The following is a 21,838-nucleotide window of genomic DNA, read 5'->3' as shown; positions in this document are numbered from 1 at the left end:
AAATGGTTTAATCATGAACCTCCACGACCTCTCAGGTCGACTGAAAACTGAAGAAGAAGCTGGAGAAGCTGCTTTTGGGTTTTATTGACCATATATGAAGAACATTAGATTGAATTAAAGGACCTGCTTGTGTGCTGTACCTCTCTTTTTGTTTTAAAGCTTTTATGTTCCATGTAAAGCCCTTAAAAATGTTGAATTTTGCCACATAAACTAATTTGCCTGGCTTTGGAAAAGGAGTAAAATAAACAGTTTTTCAGCATTTATTGTTGGATTTTGCACTGTGGACCAATGTAGCTCACGTCCATCCAGTCATGCGATAGGGTTGATATTGGATCAACAGTGCACGGCATTTATGAGTGATATCAATATTCATGATTAACAGCCTGGAGCTGATTTCCCTTTTTAGCAGCACTATAAAGACGGACTCACATAAAGATTTATATGTGTTTGATGTCATTCGTTGCCTCTGAAAAACTAAATTAATTTGAAGGTCAAGAATCAGCATTTATGTTCTCAATCATCTTTCAGTGTCCTCCAACAACACTCTCTAATCTCCCAGATATTCAGCCAAAGGTCTTACATCTAAAGCTGATTTATCTTCCAGAGGTGTCGGCCAGCTTCACGTCGGGAACGTCCGTCAGCTACACCTTGAAGGAACTTTATGAGCTGAGCAGAAATGGCAGCGCTACGCCCTCCTCCTTCTACTCTGACGGGAATCTGAGGGGAGAGAACGTCTCCCTGAGCTTCAGGACGACCCAGAGTCCGGCTCTGCTGCTCTACGTTGGCTCCGACGATGGGGAGTACCTGGCCCTGCTCATCAACAAGCACGGTGAGGAGGACACGGGGGAGTTGTTTGGTGTTTTCCTTACCTTAACCTCTGCATGATATATTCATACTGGACTTTTTTAACCCTCGCTCATGGTAGGACAGAGAGGCACTTAAAAACTGGCATTTAGTTCAGTCGGTGTATCAAAATAATTATATCCCACAGAGGGATTTTTGCTATAAAAATGTACAGATCGTCTCATATAGCCAAAAAAATCCCAGTTTGATTGTATTCAGTTGTGAAATTTGAAGAAAACCATGATCATAATATGTATGCCAACTCAAAATGATGACCGACCTGCTTCGCTGATGCAAACATAACACGAGACGTGCAGCTGATGGTCTCATTCGTTAGCTCACGCCAGAGATGGGATCAAGTCACACATGTGCAAGTCTTAGCTTTCAAGTCTCAAGTAAGTCCCAAGTAATTTTTTCTTGGGCAAGTTAAGTCAAAGTCCATCCATCCATCCATTTTCTATACCCGCTGAATCCGTCAGTCGGGTCGCTGGGGGTCTTGGAGCCTATCCCAGCAGTCAATGGGCGAGAGACGGGGTACACCCTGGACAGGACGCCAGTCAAGTCAAAGTCAAGTCACCTTATTGCAATTTTACATGCAGAATCTGATCTTAATAAAGTGAAAAGACAAGATATAAGTAACTGTCCCCCACACCGTATCATATCAAGCTAACGTTAGCTAACTACCAACAAGGCTAACAGGATAATATTAGCAAATTTGACAAGCACTTAAGGCTCTAGCATGGTTGCTAGCGTAAGCGGTGTTGATGACATCAAGATTTCGTGCCGGCTTCATATAGTGGCGCAAGTCGATGCGCCAGTAGTTGCAATTTTCTCCGTCACAGAGGTGAAACATGAACTGAATAACACTCAAGTCATTCAAGTCGTTCAAGTCATCGTGTCTCAAGTCAAGTCAAGTGCCGAGTCTTTAACTTCCGAGTCGAGTCTCGAGTCTTTTATTTTTTGTCAAGTCACAAGTCATCAAAACAGCGACTTGAGTCGACTCGAGTCCAAGTCACAGTGAATCGAGTCCCCATCTCTGGCTCACGCTCCGCAGACGCAGCTTACACCCGGTTAAAGACCCCCCTTTTCACCTCTTCTCGTATTCGTTCCTCTACCTTTTTCTGCCTTTCTTCACATTTCCATGAGAATCGGCTCCGTCCTCTCTCTGGATTCACCTTTCCTATCCACCTCTTAATCCTCCCAGCCTTGCCTCCTCGTAAGTTTAGCAGCAAAGTTTTAAAAAAAAGCCGTATTCTGGGTTTATCGCTGAGGCCCGATGCGGCAGGAATAATAATTTGACGGTTCAGTTGACCGCTCAGTGAAAAATTTGGCTCACTTTGGCTTTTAAGAGCAGGACGAGCCGCTTTGAATTCAGATTTTTCAGCATCCAGGAGTCTAAGAGTAGTGCCTCTCTGCAGCACGTGGAGCAGTAAATGGATTTCTTTTCTACTTAATGACTCAAAGAAAGCTGATGGGAAGCAGGGCATTACGGTTTGCTGCTGACCTCTTTAAATGAAGTGTCCAATTAAATCCCTGAGAACTTTTTCTTGTCTGCCCTCGGATAGCTCTGTGCTTTTTACCTTTGGCAGCAAGTGCACCTCCTTAGCCTGAAAACAAGTGTTTCACTTAAAGTCTCTTTACTTAAGAATACATTAGGAGAGCAGCAGCAGGAAGATGGAGGTCTTTAACCAATTCCCTGACATTCTCTGCAATGTTTTGGTATAATTCATCATTCTTAACCTTGCATTTACTGTAATTGTCCCTCTTTTTATAGCTGGAAACCTTCAGTACCTCACAGGCCTTTTTGTTGAAGTCTCTGCTTAATATAATTGACTATCAGAGTTAGATTAGCTGTTATTGATAGGGAATTAGCGCTTATCCTCTCAATATAGCAATCTTAATTAATAGAGCAGGCTTATATTTGATGGATTAAATGTGTAATCTCATTACGAAACGGGGCAAACTTTTAAATGATGGCGATTGAAACTGAGATTTAGTTTTCCTTCTTTTGGAGCTCTGACGTGTCACGCCGCGGTCTGAGTGTTTTGTGCGTCTGTTTGTGAAGATAAGCTGGAGGTGAGATATAAGCTGGACAGCAGCAGAGACGCTGAGGTGTTGAGGAGCGGCGTGAAGAACCTGGCCAACGGACAGCTGCACACGGTTATCGTCGGGAGACAGACGGACGCTGTTTCTGTGCAGGTGACGTGTTCACATCCAACACACAAAGCAGCACCTGAATCCTTTTGGTGTCGCTGGCTCTGCAAAGCACCTTGTAGTATGAGTATGAGCCACGATGTGGTGATGTTAAAGGGATAGTTCGCCTCTTTTGACATGAAGCTGTATGACATCCCATATTAGCAATATCATTTATGAACATTTTCTTACCCCCTGCTGCGTCCTGTGAGCCGAGTTCTGGCCTCGTTTTGGCGTTGAGGAAGGTAGTCCGGCTAGTTGGCTGGGGTTTAAAAAATAAAGTGTTTTGCTTCTCAAAATAATATCAAATCAAATTTATTTGTATAGCACATTTCATGTACAAACAATTCAAAGTGCTTTACATAAAATAAAAGCATTGCAGCGGGGAGTGGAAGAAGCATTAAAATACATATACTAATACAATAATACAATATGCGTTCATGTCAAAAGAGGCGAACTATCCCTTTAAATGTGCTTTGAAATACTGGCTGCTGAAGTTTCAGCAGTGTTGTGCAAGTTCATGCTTCTCGTGAATGAGTTCAAAGTTCAGATCATTTTAATTTCTTAGGTTAGAAGTAAGAATGAAAGTCTGAACTTGAGAATGAGATGAAATTAGTGTCGCTTCTTGCAATGAAATCAATAACACCCATACTGTACTTTACCTTCACCTGCTGCCAGGTACGCTTCTGGCTGTTAAGATAGCTCCTGTTGAGATGTAACAGTGAAAAATGAATATGTGGGTCACACGCTCACGATAATATAGTCACAAAGTATGATGATGCGTGTCGATTATTGGGTTATTACTGAGCAGGGCCAGTATATGTGTGCTGTACATCTCATACAGAGACAATTCAGCATGCTTTATGTAAACAAATTATAACACAAAGAGGAGAGCATAAATAAATGAGGACAGTGAAATGAATGTCTAACAATTGAGAATGGTATGAAACTTTCATAACTTACGCATTTAGTCTGTCGGCAGATGTTAGCCATGCTGTTTCCCTCGCTTTATTGTTTGCAGCTGTATTACCATTTCTGGTGACACTTTTAAAATCCTCATACAGCTCCATAAGCATTATTTGTTCAGCTGCCGAAAAAACAAAAGCTCTTGTCTTGCTCTCCTTTTCTGCCATCTCCGTTTTTACACCATCCACTCGTCAGGGCTTCTTACGTTCCTCGTGCACTCGCACTTAGCTAGGCTATGTAAGCCTCGCTGGTGTTTCTGGCTTTCTTTAGCTACTTTCGTGGAACACCCCTCTGGCTAAAACATGAGCTCAAAAACCAAAACATAAACAACCTAAAACATCAAACCAAAAACATGGGGAAAATCCCATGGGCGTGACAAGGACTTGCAGATATTTTCTCACACTGGACACTGGCTTCAAGTCCTCATGTTTTCAGATTAGAAGTTGACGAGGCTTGGACTGTTTTTTTTAAGCGCAGGCGGACTTCTGCCTGGGCAACACTTTCACACTCTTAAGTTTCGGATACGAACGCTGAATTTCCCCTACAGGAGGAATAAGGATCGCTTGCCCACACCAGCCGTGAAGCAGCACACAACTCGCTTGATGTGACCTGAACCAACGTTGTGTGCTTCTTATCATGCAGATTTATGCACTCTGTGTTGGCGTCTGTTGCCGTAAAGCTGCAGCTGCTGATGGCGTGCTGCTACCAGGTGCAGCCAATGTGTAAACAAGGTGTAAAGCTGCTGCACTCTTTTCAAATAAGGGGCAGATCCCAAGGACAAACATGATAACACGTGTAAATCCACGCATAAGCAGTCCCCTGGCGTACTATGGTACAGTATTATGATATTCCTCTTTGTAGTAAAGTCCGAGTCAGCACTTTAGTGTCACCTCGGCTACGGCAGGGCGGCGGGGACACTACGCATGGAGACAACCGCAGATGAAATATGAAGCATCTTAATCGTATCTGGATCTACAGAATGGCCTATCTTGTTAAGAGCCTCGGATGAAATACGAGGTGAAACTTATCTAAGCAGGAGCCAGCAGACAGAAAGTCTGTATAATTATAAACACGAAGAGATAAATAACAAGGTGACCTCCACTCACACGGGTGCAGCCTCCTGATTCACTGTGCCGTGAGGGTCCAGTGAAATACGAGCTGGATCTCATCTTATCTGTTTCTATCATACTGAGTGGTTTTTACAGTAGGATGCATGAAATGACGGTTTATCCCCACAGCTTTTTTACAACATTGCATGTCAAAACTAACCTGTAACACATCCTTTATGTCCTGGAGTTTGTTTTTCATTTGTCCACTTGAGATAAAACTCTGCATAAAACTCCTCCGGCTAAAAATAAGCAGATTCTTCCTCTCTTTCAGGTCGACCAGAACGGCAGAGAAGAGTTCAACCTCACGTCTGAAGGAGAATTCAGCAGCGTCAAGTCGCTGGTTTTGGGCAGAGTGCACGGTAAGTACATGCACTAAAAGTAGAGACAAAGCCTTTTTTATTTTAGCACCCCAGCTCATTTGAATAACAACTCCGAGGTTTCTGGCTTCAATTCAGCTTAGCGAAGCTCAAAGAAATAAACTCAGTTATTATCACCAGGACTGATTATTCAAATGAAATGGGAGAAAAGCCTGTGGGGAAAATGTAAATGCAACAACATGGATCCACCCACATCAGTTATGTTATATATAGGTATATAAGTCTCCCTGCAGTAATGAAACTCTTCAACATATTCAACTGCTGCACACGACAGAAAAATATGTTTTTTAGATATAAAGATTTGCTTTAAGGCGTCACTTTGTGTTTGACTAAATGTAATGTTGGAGTGGCATAATTAGTTTGTAGAGTGTTATAATAGTCCTTTAGTGACAAAGACTGAGTGCACAACCAGTTATTTATAAACATTAGGGCTGAGCAATTTTATCGATATTTCGTTTCCCGATAAAGTATTGATTTTTCAGCTGTGAGTATCGATTTATTTATTTATTTGTCTATTTTTTGAAGAAAACTTTATTGAAAAGTCAGACGTTACAATTAGTGAAAACACAGAACATTAACGTAATACAATACAGTACCAGGGGGTCACATTATACAAAACGGTGATAAATTAGTACATAAAAATGTTGTATAAAGTGCACAGCTCTCACGTTTGTGTCATATTCGTTTGTTTCTGTTTATCTGGCTGTGTTGTTCAAAGGTTGGACCACCGGTCCAATAAGCGACGATTCATGTCAAATCCCTTTTTTTTTTTTTTCCCCAGAAAATGATGTAAGTGTATTGTATCGTATCGAATCGTATCGTTGGCTGAGTATCGTGAGATTACAGCCCTAATAAACATCTACAGTAGGTCTGTCCTTCCTATTCACATAATTTAGTGAGAGAATTGTTAAATTGACATAAAGGTTTTTTTTCTTAATTGATGATAAAAAAACTGTAGTAATTATCAACCTCAATAATGAGACAGTCAACGAAGATGTTGTTGATTCAGGTGTAAAAATTCACTTCTGAAAGTGAAATTAGGCACAACAGCGCTGCATCCTTTTTAATCACAGTACCCTCCCTGTGGGTATCCATCTCCTTCACTGTCAGACCCCTCCAACGGCCACTTTTATCAACATAAATGGAAAAAAATACAGAGGAACGGCAACAACCGATTTCATAACCAAGAGGACAAAAAGCAACAAAAACCATAATAAACCTTGAGCCAGCTAGAGTTAGGGGGGAAAAAGGCAGATCTGTATCTGCTTTGACTTCTGTCTTTGCCAAAGGACCAACAACAGCCCAAACACAACTAAGAGCTCAGATTATTCCACATATTTATGAGACTGCCCCTAAGTGGCAGCATCTAAACATGCGTTTGCACCAGGGATGGTACAGAGATCTATGTTCGTGTCCTCACTCTACAACCCTCAGAAAATAGTACAAGAGCCTGGTTCTGCTCCAGGGACCATCAGGGATGGATATGTGTGATATTTCTAACGGTTATAATGTGATGTAGAGTTTTATCTAAACCTTATTGTGTGTTTGTGTTGCAGTTAAACAAAACTGTGTTACACTAACATATATTCCCATTAGAACAATTCAGAAGAAACACTTTTACTGTCTTTTAATGTAGTGAAATTAAAGGTATTTCCAATATTTCATCCGTCACATTTCTATCAGTGAGGCTGGCAGCAACACCAGAAACTCCTTTCTGTGGGATGCAATACAGAACTGTGAGTAACGGCTCTTATAACCATGCCTCAGTCAGTTGGGTTTTGATTTATCATGCTCCAAGTACAGATTTTATACCTGGGAAAAAAAAAAAGAAATCACCTTCTACGAGCTGCAGCATCTCCTCCTGGACGGGGGACCTGTTACTGTGTTGAGGGGAGACAGTAATTGTCTGTGTCATGACTTATTCATGTTCTCACTGAGCGGTTCCATGAAATGGGGATTGAGATATAAGCTGTTAATAACACGAGGGGCTGAAAGGCTGAGGTTACAGCTCCCTGTTAGTTGAAAAGGCACCACACGGGCTATTAATAGTAAACCACGAGTCAGCTTTTTGTCACACAATAAATGAGCCAAGGAAAATCTTAAAGTGGCATATTATCCATTGTTTTTTTTTTGTTTGTTTTTGTTTTTTTGTTCTACTCTGCCAGTACGAGTAAATACAATTTCTGCGTCTTCATGGGAGTGATTTAAAATCAAATCAAATTTATTTGTAGCACATTTCATGTACACAATTCAAAGTGCTTTACATAAAATAAAAGCATTGCAGCAGGGAGTGGAAGAAGCATTAAAAATACATAAAAGAATATAAAGAGAAACAATTAAAATAATTTAAATTAATTTAAAAACAAGCAACAGTCTGGATAAATTAAAAGATATCGTGCAGATTTCATGCACAGACACATGAGAAAAGAAATGTTTTTAACCTGGATTTAAAAATGTCTCCATTTGGTGAAAGTTTAATCTCCACTGGCAGTTTGTTCCACTTGTTTGCAGCATAACGGCTAAATGCTGCTTCTCCATGTTTAGTCTGGACTCTGGACTGGACCAGCTGACCTGAGTCCTTGGATCTAAGAGCTCTGCTGGGTAAAAGTGAAATATAATTTTTTTTTTTGTCACGAGTTTTGACCAAATATAGTGTTTCTCTCTTTCAATTCTGAGGTTTTACAGATAAGAACATTGGAAAAAAAAAAAAAAAAATCAACCTAACTGCTTCAATGGGGATTTAGAGGGTAAGTTTCAGCCAAATTCAGGTGTGTGTTAACACGATGCCAAGGAGGAAAGACATCAGCAGTGATCTTAGAGAAGCAACTGTTGCTGCCCATCGATCTGGGAAGGGTTATAAGGCCGTTTCCAAACTATCTGGAGTCCATCGTTCTACAGAGAGAAAGATTATTCACAAGTGGAAAACATTCAGGACATCTGTCAATCTTCCCAGGAGTGGACGTCCCAGCAAGGTCACCCCAAGGTCACCCCAAGGTCAGAAACCCAAGAGCTACATCTCAGACTCTGCAGGCCTCAGTTAGCATGTTAAAGGTTAAAGGTCACCCCAAGGTCAGAAACCCAAGAGCGACATCTCAGACTCTGCAGGCCTCAGTTAGCATGTTAAAGGTTAAAGTTCATGACAGCACAGTTAGAAACAGACTGAACAGGTATGGCTTGTTTGGAAGGGCTGCAGCAGAAAGCCTCTTCTCTCTAAAAAGAACATGGCAGCACAGCTTAGGTTAGCAAAGCTGCATCTGAACAAACCACAAGACTTCTGGAACAATGTCCTTTGGACAGACCAGACCAAAGTGGAGATGTTTGCTCATAATGCACAGCAGCATGTTTGGAGGAAACCAAACACAGCATGTCAGCACAAACACCTCACACCAGCTGCCAAAGTGTTCTAGAGTCAGATGTGAGGCCGTCTGTCCGACAGCTGAAGCTGGGCTGAAACTGGCTCATCAACAGGACAAAGATCCCAAACACAGCAGCAGATCTACAGCAGAATGTGTGAAGAAGAGAAGAATCAAGGTGTTCAACGGTCCAGTCAGAGTCCAGACCTCAGCCTGACTGAGATGCTGTGGTGGGACCTTCAGAGAGCTGTGCAGAAACCAAAGCTGCAAACCTCAATGAGCTGAAGCAGCTGGAGAGAAGAAGCCGAGATTCCATTACTTCAACTTCCTGCTGCTAAAGCTGCTTCTACAAGCTGTTTGGATCATGGGGTGTACTTAGTTTTTCGCTCATTGCTTCTGTATTTTGGTTGGTTTCTGTTAAATAAATAATGGCTGCATAAAATGTCAGGTTTTTGTTAATCTGAGGTTTCATTTACCTAATTTCTACACCTCATAATGACTTTGGTAAGGGTGTTTTTTAAATCTTTCACGGGATTGTAAATCCTCTTAAGATCCTTTGTCTGAAATAAAGCTGCAGTGTGTTTTCACACGTCGTGTTTTAACCCCGTTATGTCCGTATGTGACCTGTCATCCCCTTGGAGGAGGCAGAGAGTCAGATCAGCATCAGAAAAGCAGCAGCAAAGTGGATTTTCTGTCGTTTTCTCCAAACCCCAACATCCATCAGTCTAACTAATGGACCCCGAAGGAATACAGAGAGACTGAGAGAGGGAAGAGACCTGATGTAGTGCCGAGTGTATCAGCTGAAAGCAGCTTACAGGCTGCAGTGATGTTTCCTGCTGCTCTCATCAACACGCAGATGTGTCCCGGTGAAACCGCAGTCACCTCTCAGTCATCCGATCAGACACTGATGCAGCTGCTCACGGCGGTTAATGTCGGCGTCCACAGCTGCTGTTCACGCTGCCGCGAAGAAGTGCCGATGAACGATGAAGGGATGGAAGCCGGCAGAATGAATAGATAGACGAGGAGAGTGCACATATGTCTCATGGAGTGATGGATGCGGACGATAAACTTGGAGATTTGACAGTTTGTCTGCTGCATTAACCTGTCTGTCGCTGCCAGGACCGAATGGGCCAAATAACTCTGCTGGTTAGAAGAGCCGGCCTCCAAGATCCGTTTGTCACCCAGATGGTTATTGAGGGCTCGAGCTGTTTCAGCTGTGCTGTGGAAAGGGTTTTTACAAATGAAAAGAATCTCTTGATGCCATAAAATCTGTTTATTTCTTACTGATGATGGCGTCAATACTGCTTTAAATGTGTTGAGTTCAGTTTGATCAAATAATAATAAATTATAATAATATTCAATAATATTCCGAACAAATCCCATGAATTTAATGTTGTTTATTAAAATAAAGCAACGTCAATGGAAAGACTCGGAGAGCTGTTGTTGATGCTCTGAAAACTGCTGGTCATCAAACCCCGCTTCGCAGACAAAAACTTTTGAAATTTATGGCATCTGCCCAGCAAGCAGCGGAGAGGAACAAAGATTTACCTTTTCAATGCAAACATGTCAAAAAGACAGTTGAATTTTTTCAAAAAGAAGGAAGAGTTGCCTGACGCTTTGAAACGAGTCAGAAAAGCCACGACAAGAGGCGACAAGGGCGGTTACAGCGGTCATGCTGACGAGCAAAAACCGGCTGCAGCAGGTCAGGTTGCCCGCCAGCCTGTGCTGTGCAGCCTAAAATAATTGTAAATTATTGTCATAACATGGATATTATTTGAAATTAAGGCTTGTAAGTCCCACAGCATTGTCAGTGGGCATTTGTATGTTGTTTTCAGCACCGTTTTCTGTGATTTACAAATTAAGCACTGTGTCTATGTAGCACATTTAAAAGTAGCCACGGTTGAACCAGGTGTTAGGGAGAGGATAGAATAGGCTTCCCCCCTCCCATCAGCCTCCCTACCCACTGCATTACGCTTTAAAAGAACAAAGAACCTGAATTTAAACTAAAGTTGTCTGACTTACATTTATCTCTTTCATATCTCTAGCCTGTATGTAGTCCGGCTGCATCTGACGGCCCAGTGTGTTACGTTTCGTGGATGCGAGGCGTGGAAGGACACCAATGCGGACTTCTAAAACAAGACTTGATTTATTTTCAAAAGGAGAACAAGGTTAACATAAAACGCGGCTGAGCCGGATGACAAATACTAAACTGTGATAAAACAAAACGTGACTGTGGCAAAACAAAAAGACTTGACTTGACTTAACGTGGCGTGGCGTGAAGGATGAATGGTGAAAGGTGAATGAACTAATGACCTGAACATGGGGACTGAGAAAACAGAAACTGGGGGGAAAACAATAGCAAAACTAAATACAAGACCTGAACTAAGAAAACTAAGGCATGAAATAAACTAAAACAAGATAAAACACAAAACTAAGAACCCATAACATGGGGAAAACCCCATGGACATGACACAGTGTGACGTAGGCGATGGATAAGGAACCCTTTGTGCTCATAACTCTGAGTTATAACCCATAATTTTAATGTTTCTGTGGTTTATAAACTGTAATGAAGCTGGATATTAAAAAACTGTTGGAGTCGAAAACCATTTTAAGGGTGTAAAAAGTGGATTTCGTGGTTCTAGCTGTGCTAAAACCTCCTGAAATCTTTTCTTCTTCTCAGAGACCGATGGTCTGGATCCGGACCTGGCCCGGCTCGGGTCTCTTGGTTTCACCGGCTGCCTGTCGGTGGTTCAGTTCAACTCCGTCAGCCCTCTGAAGGCTGCTCTGCTGCACCCGGACACCGGCCACGTCTCCGGACCCCTCCTCCAGTCCAACTGCGGCTCTGCGGCTTCAGCCAATCCCGACGCAGCTGAGAACACGCACCGCCCGTCAGGTGAGGGGATCGGCTCTGGTTATTAACTGTTTTTATGAGGTGGGCAGTTTATCGTGTGTGCGGAGGGTTCATCCTCTGCTTTATGACGTCCTCCTATCACGGTGGATGGTTTCATGCCCCCCATAAAGTGAAGATTTTTTTATTATTTTTTTAACTGCGTAATCAAGTTTGTTGTCATTGGTGCTGGTTTGTGTTGAGTTTCCAGTGTTCTCCTCTGAGTAATAATCAAGGCAAAGTTTTAAACTTGACTCTTAGTCACCGTATATATGTGTCAGAATCTAGTTTCATGGTTTATTTTCTGGATTTCACTTTTATTATGTTTGCAGCTTCGGCCTCCACTTTTGTTAGATGCTGAAATGGTGAAAACACTCATTTTGTTCTACTTCTAACTTACTTTAGCAGAGTAACTGAACAGAAATGTGTTCCTCACCCTGTAAGACATAAAGGTTTATGTCTTTGGAAAACAGGTGTCGACATTTTTAAACACATTAAATGATCACGATAAATTCCTTTTTTTTAATGTTATTTGTTAGAATATCATCAGAATGAATCAAATGAATCATTTAAATACAAATTATTATGTCTTTGAAAGGGTGTCTGGTACGCATAAATCCTCCTTTTAGAGTTAAAGTATTCAAGAACTTGGGTGCGTTACATTTCGGTTGTCGCTCGCTGCACACGGGTGGGAGGTGGATGGTCAGCAGGGGTGGGTAGAGTAGCCAAAAATTGTGCTGAAGTGAAAGTACTGTTACTTCAGAATAATATGACTCAAGTAAAAAGTGGTCATCCAAATAATTACTTAAGTAAAAAAGTGCTTGGTGAAAAAAACTACTCAAGTACTGAGTAACTGTTGAGTAACGTCTGATTTATTTGTTAACACAAGCATTCAATCAGACAGACAAAAATACTAAATAATCATCTTTAGGCAAATTAGAGTTCGTCCAATTGATAAAATAAATTAAAATGAATGAATTCATTACAAAATAGCTTAAATTGAAATAATTCAGGTAAATTCAAGTACTTCAATAAAAAATAGGAGACTTAGGAAATGTTTAAAACATATGTAACCTAAAAAACAAACATTCACCTATCCATGGGGGGGGAAAACGAATTTAGAAAACTTACCGCTACATGTTTCCTCAAGTTAGATGTGGAGTTTCTGCTGAAATGTCCGTTTGTTTTGGTTGACACAGAAGACACATAATGCAGCTGCTGTTTCTCACTCTTTGTAAGGTAAACATGCTTTCAGTATGAGGCCTCGTCTGTGTCTTCATTTCCCACCGTTGATTCTGACATTTTTCATCTGTTTCTTTGTTTGTTTGCTACGACTGCTAATGCTAAAGCTAACCCGTCCCGCCGCTGAGATTGAGTATGGTCACGTGATGAGACTGCACGGCTGCGTCTGATTGGTGGAACACAGTCAGGTGGTAGAGCCTTTGGCGGAAGTCTCTCTCTCTGTCAGAATAAAACATTAAAATGAGGCGTACGCGGGGGGATAAAAATAATGAGGCGTAGAATACCAAAGAGGTAAGAAGAAAAGTAACCAGCTCATTGTAGCCTAATGTAGCGGAGTAAGAGGACAGTTTCTGCTGCACAAATCTACTCAAGTAAAAGTAAAAAGTATAGTGATTTAAAACTATTCCTAGAAGTGTAATTTTTTCAAAAACTTACTCAAGTAAATGTAACTCGTTACTACCCACCTCTGATGGTCAGTATCTGCTTTTTTTAGCCACTTATTTCACAAAAAAAAAGAGAAAGGAAGGCCTTTTTTTTCTTATACTAAAAATAATTTCCTGTCGTTTTTGCTCCTTTCAACCACAGACGGTGTTAAAGTTCACAGCAGATGGGTAACGCATTAATATTTGCTGAGAAAACACACGGAAAGATGTTATTCAGAGGTTGTTGATATCCGTAATCTTTTCTGACCCTTTAAGTTTGTGAAGGTAGTTCGTTGGGAATTGAGCCACTAAATTTAGATATCAACATCTGAGTGTATACAGGTTCCTTTTGTTCCTTTTTGCCTCTGTGCACATGTATTCTCAGTGGGAGCAGCCGTTTAATGCTGTATTATGGGCTCATTAAGTGTGTACACCGTGCAGACGAATGACAATGTGTCTGATGAGATAATTAATTTGGACCACAGAGGGGAGTTTCCACTGGCATTTCTTACCCTCTCTTTTGTTATCATCCAGTTTTATGTCCCTTTAAACAAGTCCTTTGTGTCTATAAAGGTCATTATTTGTCTCATCTTGCATCACTTTGAATAAAATACAACATCATATCATGTCAATCACATTTACTCCTTAAATCCTTCATCCACCATTAAAGAACGAAACAAGTCAAATCTTCAGTGTTTTTGCATCAACCAAACTCTTTTTTAGAGTTTTCTTTTGGGTACTCAAAGCCACCGTACATGCAAACATTAACAAAAAGAAATTATTAACTAGTGAGAGGACAACAAAGTCATCCTCACGGCTTGATGGCCCCGTTTAGTTTTGTAATCCAAAGACCCGCAAAAGATAGAATCCTAAACAGTTTATTTTGTCTGATAACGGATTTAAAAAGGCAAAGATAAAATCAGGCTTTAGACTTGAGAGTTTAGTTTGATCAAACAATCTTTGATCTTTGATGCACTTTTCATAGAAAAGATGTAGCACAAAGGGCTTTACATAAGCAATAAAACAGCAAAGATCGAATAAAACCTACCCACCCAAGTCCCTAAACCCCCCAGCATACATATCCAACCCTCACATACGTGCACAGGTGGGCTTATATGGATGTGTGGGTGTGACCGTACTCACAGAAAGCGCTGCCTTAACCCCCGCTGTGAGCACAGGGAGAAAATAAAGCATAACCATTAATAAAGATTTACACTGGAAGTAAGAACAGGATGAAAATAGTATAGGAACATTAAGAGTAGATGACAAAATATGATCAAACTTTAAAGTTAAACAATAGTTCAAAAGGCAAAGAGGTTGAAATATCTAAATCAATTAATACATAATTAAATCAAGAGATGGAGACTCGGTAGAACCGAGAGGCTAAAGATTGGATGAGATACAGTAAATATGAATAAGATCCTATGTAGCATGAAATGATTAAGAAAGAACAAAGTAGAATATCGTAAAAGAAAAGGTTTTTTTTTTTACTTTAAATTTTTTTAACCAAGCAAAAGACATAAATGAATGAGATTAAATTAAAATATGTGCTATAAAGGTATGATTTAACACTCCCAGCTGCCCTCAGACCACAGTAACTAAATTATGCTTCAATGCCCTCTTACTTTTCCTCCTTCTCTTCTATGTTTTTTGGCATGATGAAGTCCTGCTTTTTCAGGTTGGTTTCATACCTTTTTTGTGTGTTTTTCTTCTTTTCCTTCCTCTGTATTTCTTTCTCTGATGTAGATCAGTCCGGTTCGGTGGGTTCAGGTCAACCTTTAGTCAATGCCATGAAGACTGACTCGGCTCTGATTGGAGGTACTATTTTATCATGTTTCATAATATTTCTGTTGAATTACTGTTAAGTGAGTCATAGATTACACTCAATATCTCATCAGCAAGAGAGCTTCTGTAACAGTGATGAGATGGTGAGGATAATCCATCAAAGGGTCCTTTTAATTTCTCTTTGTCTGCCCTTAGACTGATGTAAAGCCAAGATTGAAATTGTTCTATAAAACGGAGTTGAGTCGTTTAAAATTGCCGAAATCTTTGTGACTTTGTGTCTCGGCACACAAAAGACGGCAAAACTAATTAAAGCTCTGCTGAGACGACCGGCTGATGGAGAAACTTTCTCCCTGTTATCTTCAAACATGTCAAAGTTTTAAAAACCAAAGTAATATCATGAGAAATTGATTTGAGCTACATTTCGGAATTCCAATTAGATGAAACTTTTCATGAATAAAGAAATGAACTGAACAGAGGAATCCAGCTGAGTCTGAATGTGTGAAATTCTTAACACTGTGTGCTGAAGTTAGATTAGTGGAGCAGCCAGACCGAAGGGGGGAAAGACTGTGACCACTGAGACAGATTCACAGGGAAATGAAGTGAGCAGAACCCACGCTGTCAGACATTATACGAGGACCTTTCTGTTACCGCAGCACTCATCCTTACCAATGTCTCTGTAAGCAGGTTACTGATTTTATGGAATTATTTTCCAGGCTTTCGTTTCCATCCTCTTTATGGTGAAATTCAACATGCAGAGATTTGGTGGAGCAGCTGATCAAACACAGAAAAATAACACACAACAGAATATATTTTACTGCTTAAAGCTTTGACCGTTTAAGATCAGATAAGGGAAGGAAAAGGATAAAGAAAGGAAAAGAAAGAAAATGTAAAAGAAAGTAAAAGGATCAAGGAAAAGAAAGGATAAAATAAGGAAAAGAAAAGGATAAAGGAAAGAAAAGAGATAAAAGGTAAAAGATAAAGAAAGGTAAAGGAAAAGAAAAAGATCAAGAAAAGGAGAAAGGTAAAAGAGAAAAGAAATGCATGAAGAAAAGAAAGAAAACGTAAAAGATAAAGGGAAAGGAAAATAAACAAACAAAGAAAATGTAAAAGATAAAGAAAAAAAGGTAAAAGATGAAGAAAGGTAAAGGAAAAGAAACAGACCAAGGAAAGGAGAAAGATAAAAGATAAAATAAAGGAAAAGCATGAAAGAAAGCAAAGAAAGGAAACCTAAAAGATAAAGGGAAAGGAAAGTAAAAGAAAAAGATCAAGGAAAGGAGAAAGGTAAAATAAAGGAAAAGCATGAAAGAAAGAAAGGAAAAGGATAAAGGAACATATTTATTGTATAATTTTATAACCCAAATGATGAAACTTTGCACCGACATCGTGTCAGATTAAACTTCCAGTAAGAAATCAAACCAACACCCCATTACTTCCAGCGCTCTGGTGGGTCAACGCTTTACAAATAAACTCTTCTGTTATTTAGGTTTGAAGGTCATATTTCAGAATCAACCTGATTATTACAATATTATTATTATTATTATAGTATTTTGTGCTTCTGCTGACATTCACTGAATGTCATCATTTAAATGGATCCTGTAAGTGCAGCCTACAGCCGCGTTAGCTCACCTGTAGCAGGTGAATATTTCAGTGTGTATGCGCTCTACCTTCCAGGTGTCATAGCTGTTGTCATCTTTGTGATTGTGACCGGCCTGGCCATAACCGCCAGATTCCTCTACCGAAGAAAAGAGACGTATCGAAACCAAGAAGCGAAGGGAGTCCATCAGGAAGACAGCCAAGATTTCCACTACAACGAGCAGGCCGAGTCCCAGAACGTCTCCAGTGAAAACCCAAAAGAGTTTTTCATGTAAGCGGAGATGTGGTGAGCTGCTGCTGTCCTGAGAGGAGGCTGCTGGCGCCTCAGGACTTCCCTCTGCACTACGAGCCGCTCCCACATCTCGATGGACGCGGCGGCTCCAGGCAACATGAAACACAAAAAAAGGAACAGTGCACACAGTTTTGTGTTTTTTCTGTATATCCTGATTGAAACAGACAAACGGTGCAGGGTCTGATAGGTGTTCAGATCCTCGCTTCAACTACTGTAAATATAGAAAAATGTTAGTGTCGTCACTGTCTTTGTGAACGGTTGTTTTATGGGTTGATTTAACTTCTTTATTCCAGTGAATCGGCGTGTTTGGTGTTATTTGGCTGACGAAACTTTTCTATGAACGAATGTTTGCTTAATATGAAGGCGAATGTTTTGCTTTTACTTCTGTCAGAGCGTAAAGTGTAAAGCCTTTTTGTTATATGTGCAGCTTTGGAGGAAGAACTTTTTTTAAGTCTATCTTAAAATATGTAAAAGATTATTTAGGCTTGTCTTTAAGAAAACTACAAAAAAAAGTGTAAATAGCAGCCTCATAATGAGGCTCTCAGCTGCGGAGGGGTGTACTATAAAGTGGGATTAATGGGCCACTCATGGGTGTGTTTAGCCTAAAACCTTTCATTTAACCTCGCTATATCCCCAAGGTCAACTTATTCTGAACACATATCCTGCTCCTGCGAAGGTTGTGATCAGAGTTTAGGGTTTAAATTTCTGTGAAAAGTGCCAAACTTTAACAGCTGGACAGAAAAAAAGAGATTGAAAGACATGTAATCAGTTTAAAATTTGGTTTCGATGTCGGAGTACTCTTCAGATCAAAATTCCGATTGAATTCGATGTTGATTGCTTGACATTGGCTTTGCCCCGTCAAAATCCAGCCCGGATAACTTCACAGTTTCGAAAATGACAGTTAGTGACGTTGAATCGGAGTCAGATGTTGGTGTCAGATGTTTGGGGACGAACACTGGTCGGTAGGGCCCCCTAGGATTTTTTTGCTTGGGGCCCCCACAGACTCTAGAATCGCCACTGCCGGGAAGTGACAAAATTTCATCGTAACATCCTGCGTTTTGGTATAAATTTGTCAATATTACATCTGTTTAACCGTAACCAAAAATAAAGCTTTTAGAAACAGAACTCAGTGCTCAGTTAACGACTCACGTAGCGATGAATGTTCGCATCAAAACCTGGAGTTGTACATTAGCAATGCTACCAAAAAAAAAAGCATATTTAAAGGAAAACTATATGCATTCTCCAGGAACATGTGAGCAGTCCTTTATTATTGTTTGGTCAAGTCCACTTTACATTGCTAATATCCCACATTGACACTTCTATAAGTTCCTCAGCTCCTTCGTCATGGGACAGTGTCAGAGTTTAGTTTACGTCTTAAATATAATTTTTCTTAGAGTTATTATGAAATTAAACCACAATTATCCTCGGCACCACCACCAGAAAAATGGCACCACCTCACTGCACAAATATAACCACTGAGCACATTTTCACCTTGTCCTTTTTTTTTACTTTGAAGCCGTATTTTATGGGGTTTTTTTTTGTAACATTTACAATAGCTTCATGGGTTTGGATGGGTCGTACAAATGCCTGGATCTGCTTGTGCATTCCTTCCTGCAGCTCATCCTGTTTTATAAACATTTGACTCAACACAAGTCAGGGTAGGAAAAAAAACGGGAGGTAATTGAGCTGCCAAGACAACACCAAGGCACCCAGAATACTAAGTAATGTGATGTGGGCTTCTCGAGTCGAGTTTTAGGTTATTTGTAGTGTACCTCTCAAGTCTATCAAATGGCTGCAACCCAAATCATGCATAAATCTACTGTACATCCATTTTAGTCATGGTAGTAGGATAGTACCTGGTGACCTCTTCAAACTGAACGTGCCATGCTTGGAAACCTTCATATTAACCGTTTTGCTTGTGTTTTTATAACAAATACTGAGAGGCTGATGGAAACACGCTATCAGAGCAAACATTCATGAAACACAAACACATTTCATGGTTTTTTTTAACTCGGCACATGAATCAAACATTTTTCTGAGGGATTTTCCTCCAGCGTTACTGTTAAAACACTTAATTTTCTGCTAGTATCGAGTGGCATCTTCAAAGTCTCTTCAATCATGCAAATGAGCGCGGAACGTGTCCTGCAGCTGTTTTGGAATTTTTATACAGTGAGGATTTATTTTCCACATAATGTTTTGTTTTTCTTGGACTTCTCTCTTTCTTTAACATCAAGTTTTCTGTAGTTTTGCAAGCTTTTGAGGAAATGCTGGCACAGGTTGTTCACAGTTATTAAAGGATTCTTCTCCCTGCTGCCGTAGGAAGCCTCTTTCCCAGCTCCCTTTAATGTCTCTGAACAGTAGAGCTGTAACCCTGAGAGTCTGCCACATGCAGAAGCAGTTAATGTGCTTTCGGAAGGATAATCTGCTTCGATCTGACATGTGGTTTGCGATTTGGTGGCAAGCAGAGAGATGATTACACTGAGACAAAGATAACCTGGAAGAATTTGTCAAGCAAACGTCGCTATAATGAAAACGCATTCCAATATTAGGACTGAAAATTGAAGCAAATCCCTCCGAATGTTAATCCGGCTCATGTGTAAAGAGCGCCGCTGATAGGAGGAGGATGAAACGCTGAGAGTATCGACAGCAGCTGAGAGCACAGATGGGATTTTAATGACAACAGTTGTCAAATCTTTAAGGTGGGGTATGCCTATCTCTTGGTTTGTTTTCCTTTTTCTCCATGTGATGGACCGAGTCGGTCAAACATGAGGACACAGAAATAATTTAAGGAAAATGGGTTTATTCCCAAAAAAATAACAAAACTTTAAACAATAGTTTACAGGGCCCTTAAAAGAGGTCAAATGAGGAAACTAAATTCAAAGACAAAAATCAAGATTTTAACATAACCTTAAAGGATAAGACCGTTTTTTTGACATTGGGCCCTTGATTTCACATTACAACATGATGTTCTACTCACCCCTGCTTGTTGTTGGTCATTTGGAGCTGTTCCGAAGATATTCGCGAGGCGTCTGGCTGCTCTCTTGAGATATTCGGCCATGAAACGGTTTCCTATGGGCAAGCTTATACAGGCACAAACTATGCTGTTTATAATTTATTAATTACTATACATTAGCACTGATAACGTGGAGGTGCGTCGCTTACTTAAAAAAATCCGGGTTACTGTAATTTTGATTTTTTTTTGTCGTTAAGTGGGTGTTACTGACGTCCTCGTCGTGCTACTGCCACAGACAGCCCACAGACCTGCTGCCTATTTATTCATTCGGCTAAAATTCAAAATTAGTAACCCGGATTTTTTTAAGTAAGCGACGCACCTCCACGTTATCAGTGCTAGTGTAGAGTAATTAATAAATTATAAACAGCATAGTTTGTGCCTGTATAAGCTTGCCCATAGGAAACCGTTTCATGGCCGAATATCTCAAGAGAGCAGCCACACGCCTCGCGAATATCTTCGGAACAGCTCCAAATGACCAACAACAAGCAGGGGTGAGTAGAACATCATGTTATAATGTGAAATCAAGGGCCCAATGTCAAAAAACCGGTCTTATCCTTTAAAGGAATGGTTCGGCGTAAAATGATAATTTGAGCATCACATGGTCATGCCACATCATTTATATGGGTGATGAGCCTTTCTCCGAAAGACCGCGGCATTCCGAAGTTGGCTATTTTGAAGTGTTTTGTTAGAAACGCAGCCAAAGCAACTGGACGGGGCCAATTTGGAAAATATAAGAAATCGGTTGTTTTTCCGCGATAAACAAGCTCAAAAGCGCTACATACTTCAGCTGTGTCATAACAAAGGGCTTGTCAAGCAAACCAAGGCACAGAGAAGTTCATCGGACCACACAGCCTTTCACTGGCTTGTGTTTTTTGAGGCATCACCGGTAGTTCCAACTCCTAGTCTGACCCGGATGTAGGCCCACTGCTTCAAGTTATCAAAGGGAGGCTGAGACGCAAATATGGCAGAAGACGACCAAAATTTTTTCGAAGACGAGCCATTTGCGTTTGAAGGCCAACCATACTTGTTTGAGCCCGAATATACAGACGAGGAGTTGCGGGAACGGGAGGAACAACAGAGATGTGCGGAGCAAGCGTCAGTGGGCGCTTCTGCTCGGTCACGTACTGGGGGTACATGTTAGGCACAGATATGCCGAATGAAAACACCTGTTTGTCATCTAAAAGACATTTTGTGTCGCTAATAGACAAAGGTGAGTTTTTTTGTTTTGTTTTACATTGCATAGCCGTGTGCCATGTTTTTTGTTCTAGGCAAAAGCAAACGCAACGACAAAATATGCAGTTCATATGCTGTTACACCGTTATCCCTTATTTGTGGTTTCCTACAATGTTTCAAACAATATGTAGATCTACCGAATTGGAAAAGTAAGAAGTATGTAGCGCTTTTGAGCTTGTTTATCGCGGAAAAACAACCAATTTCTTATATTTTCCAAGTTGGCCCCGTCCAGTTGCTTTGGCTGCGTTTCTAACAAAACACTTCAAAATAGCCAACTTCGGAATGCCGCGGTCTTTCGGAGAAAGGCTCATCACCCATTTAAATTATGTGGCATGACCATGTGATGCTCAAATTATCATTTTACGCCGAACCATTCCTTTAAGCTAACAAACAAAACTGACCTGACACACAAGAAACAAAGGGGACTTAAATGTTGGCTGATCAGACCATGACACACTGAGGAAGAGGGAAGGGAAACATCAACACAAATTTTACTTACAAAAGTAAATAAACACAGTTAGCCCAAGAAT

General features: G+C 40.5%; 1 protein-coding gene across 2 annotated transcripts in view; it reads left to right on the top strand.

Moving 5' to 3' along the window:
• The window catches only part of LOC142398671 (contactin-associated protein-like 4), a 181,028-nt gene extending 162,030 nt beyond the window's left edge, over nucleotides 1-18,998 (top strand). The window contains exons 19-24 of one of the 2 annotated variants that reach the window (XM_075482766.1): nucleotides 605-829; nucleotides 2,909-3,042; nucleotides 5,383-5,470; nucleotides 11,522-11,734; nucleotides 15,139-15,210; nucleotides 16,849-18,998. In XM_075482766.1, coding sequence (XP_075338881.1) covers nucleotides 605-829; nucleotides 2,909-3,042; nucleotides 5,383-5,470; nucleotides 11,522-11,734; nucleotides 15,139-15,210; nucleotides 16,849-17,045 — 929 coding nt within the window. In that variant the 3' untranslated portion in view covers nucleotides 17,046-18,998. Of the gene's footprint in view, nucleotides 1-604; nucleotides 830-2,908; nucleotides 3,043-5,382; nucleotides 5,471-11,521; nucleotides 11,735-15,138; nucleotides 15,211-16,848 lie in introns of those variants that run through there. The other variant, XM_075482767.1, reaches the window with a different exon arrangement.
• The last annotated feature ends 2,840 nt before the right edge of the window (nucleotides 18,999-21,838 follow it).

The sequence above is a fragment of the Odontesthes bonariensis genome, chromosome 14 (genome assembly GCF_027942865.1).
Source record: "Odontesthes bonariensis isolate fOdoBon6 chromosome 14, fOdoBon6.hap1, whole genome shotgun sequence".
NCBI classification, from domain to species: Eukaryota; Metazoa; Chordata; class Actinopteri; order Atheriniformes; family Atherinopsidae; genus Odontesthes; species Odontesthes bonariensis.
Note: the sequence above shows the minus strand (reverse complement) of the source record. Positions and strands in the feature narration are given on the sequence as shown.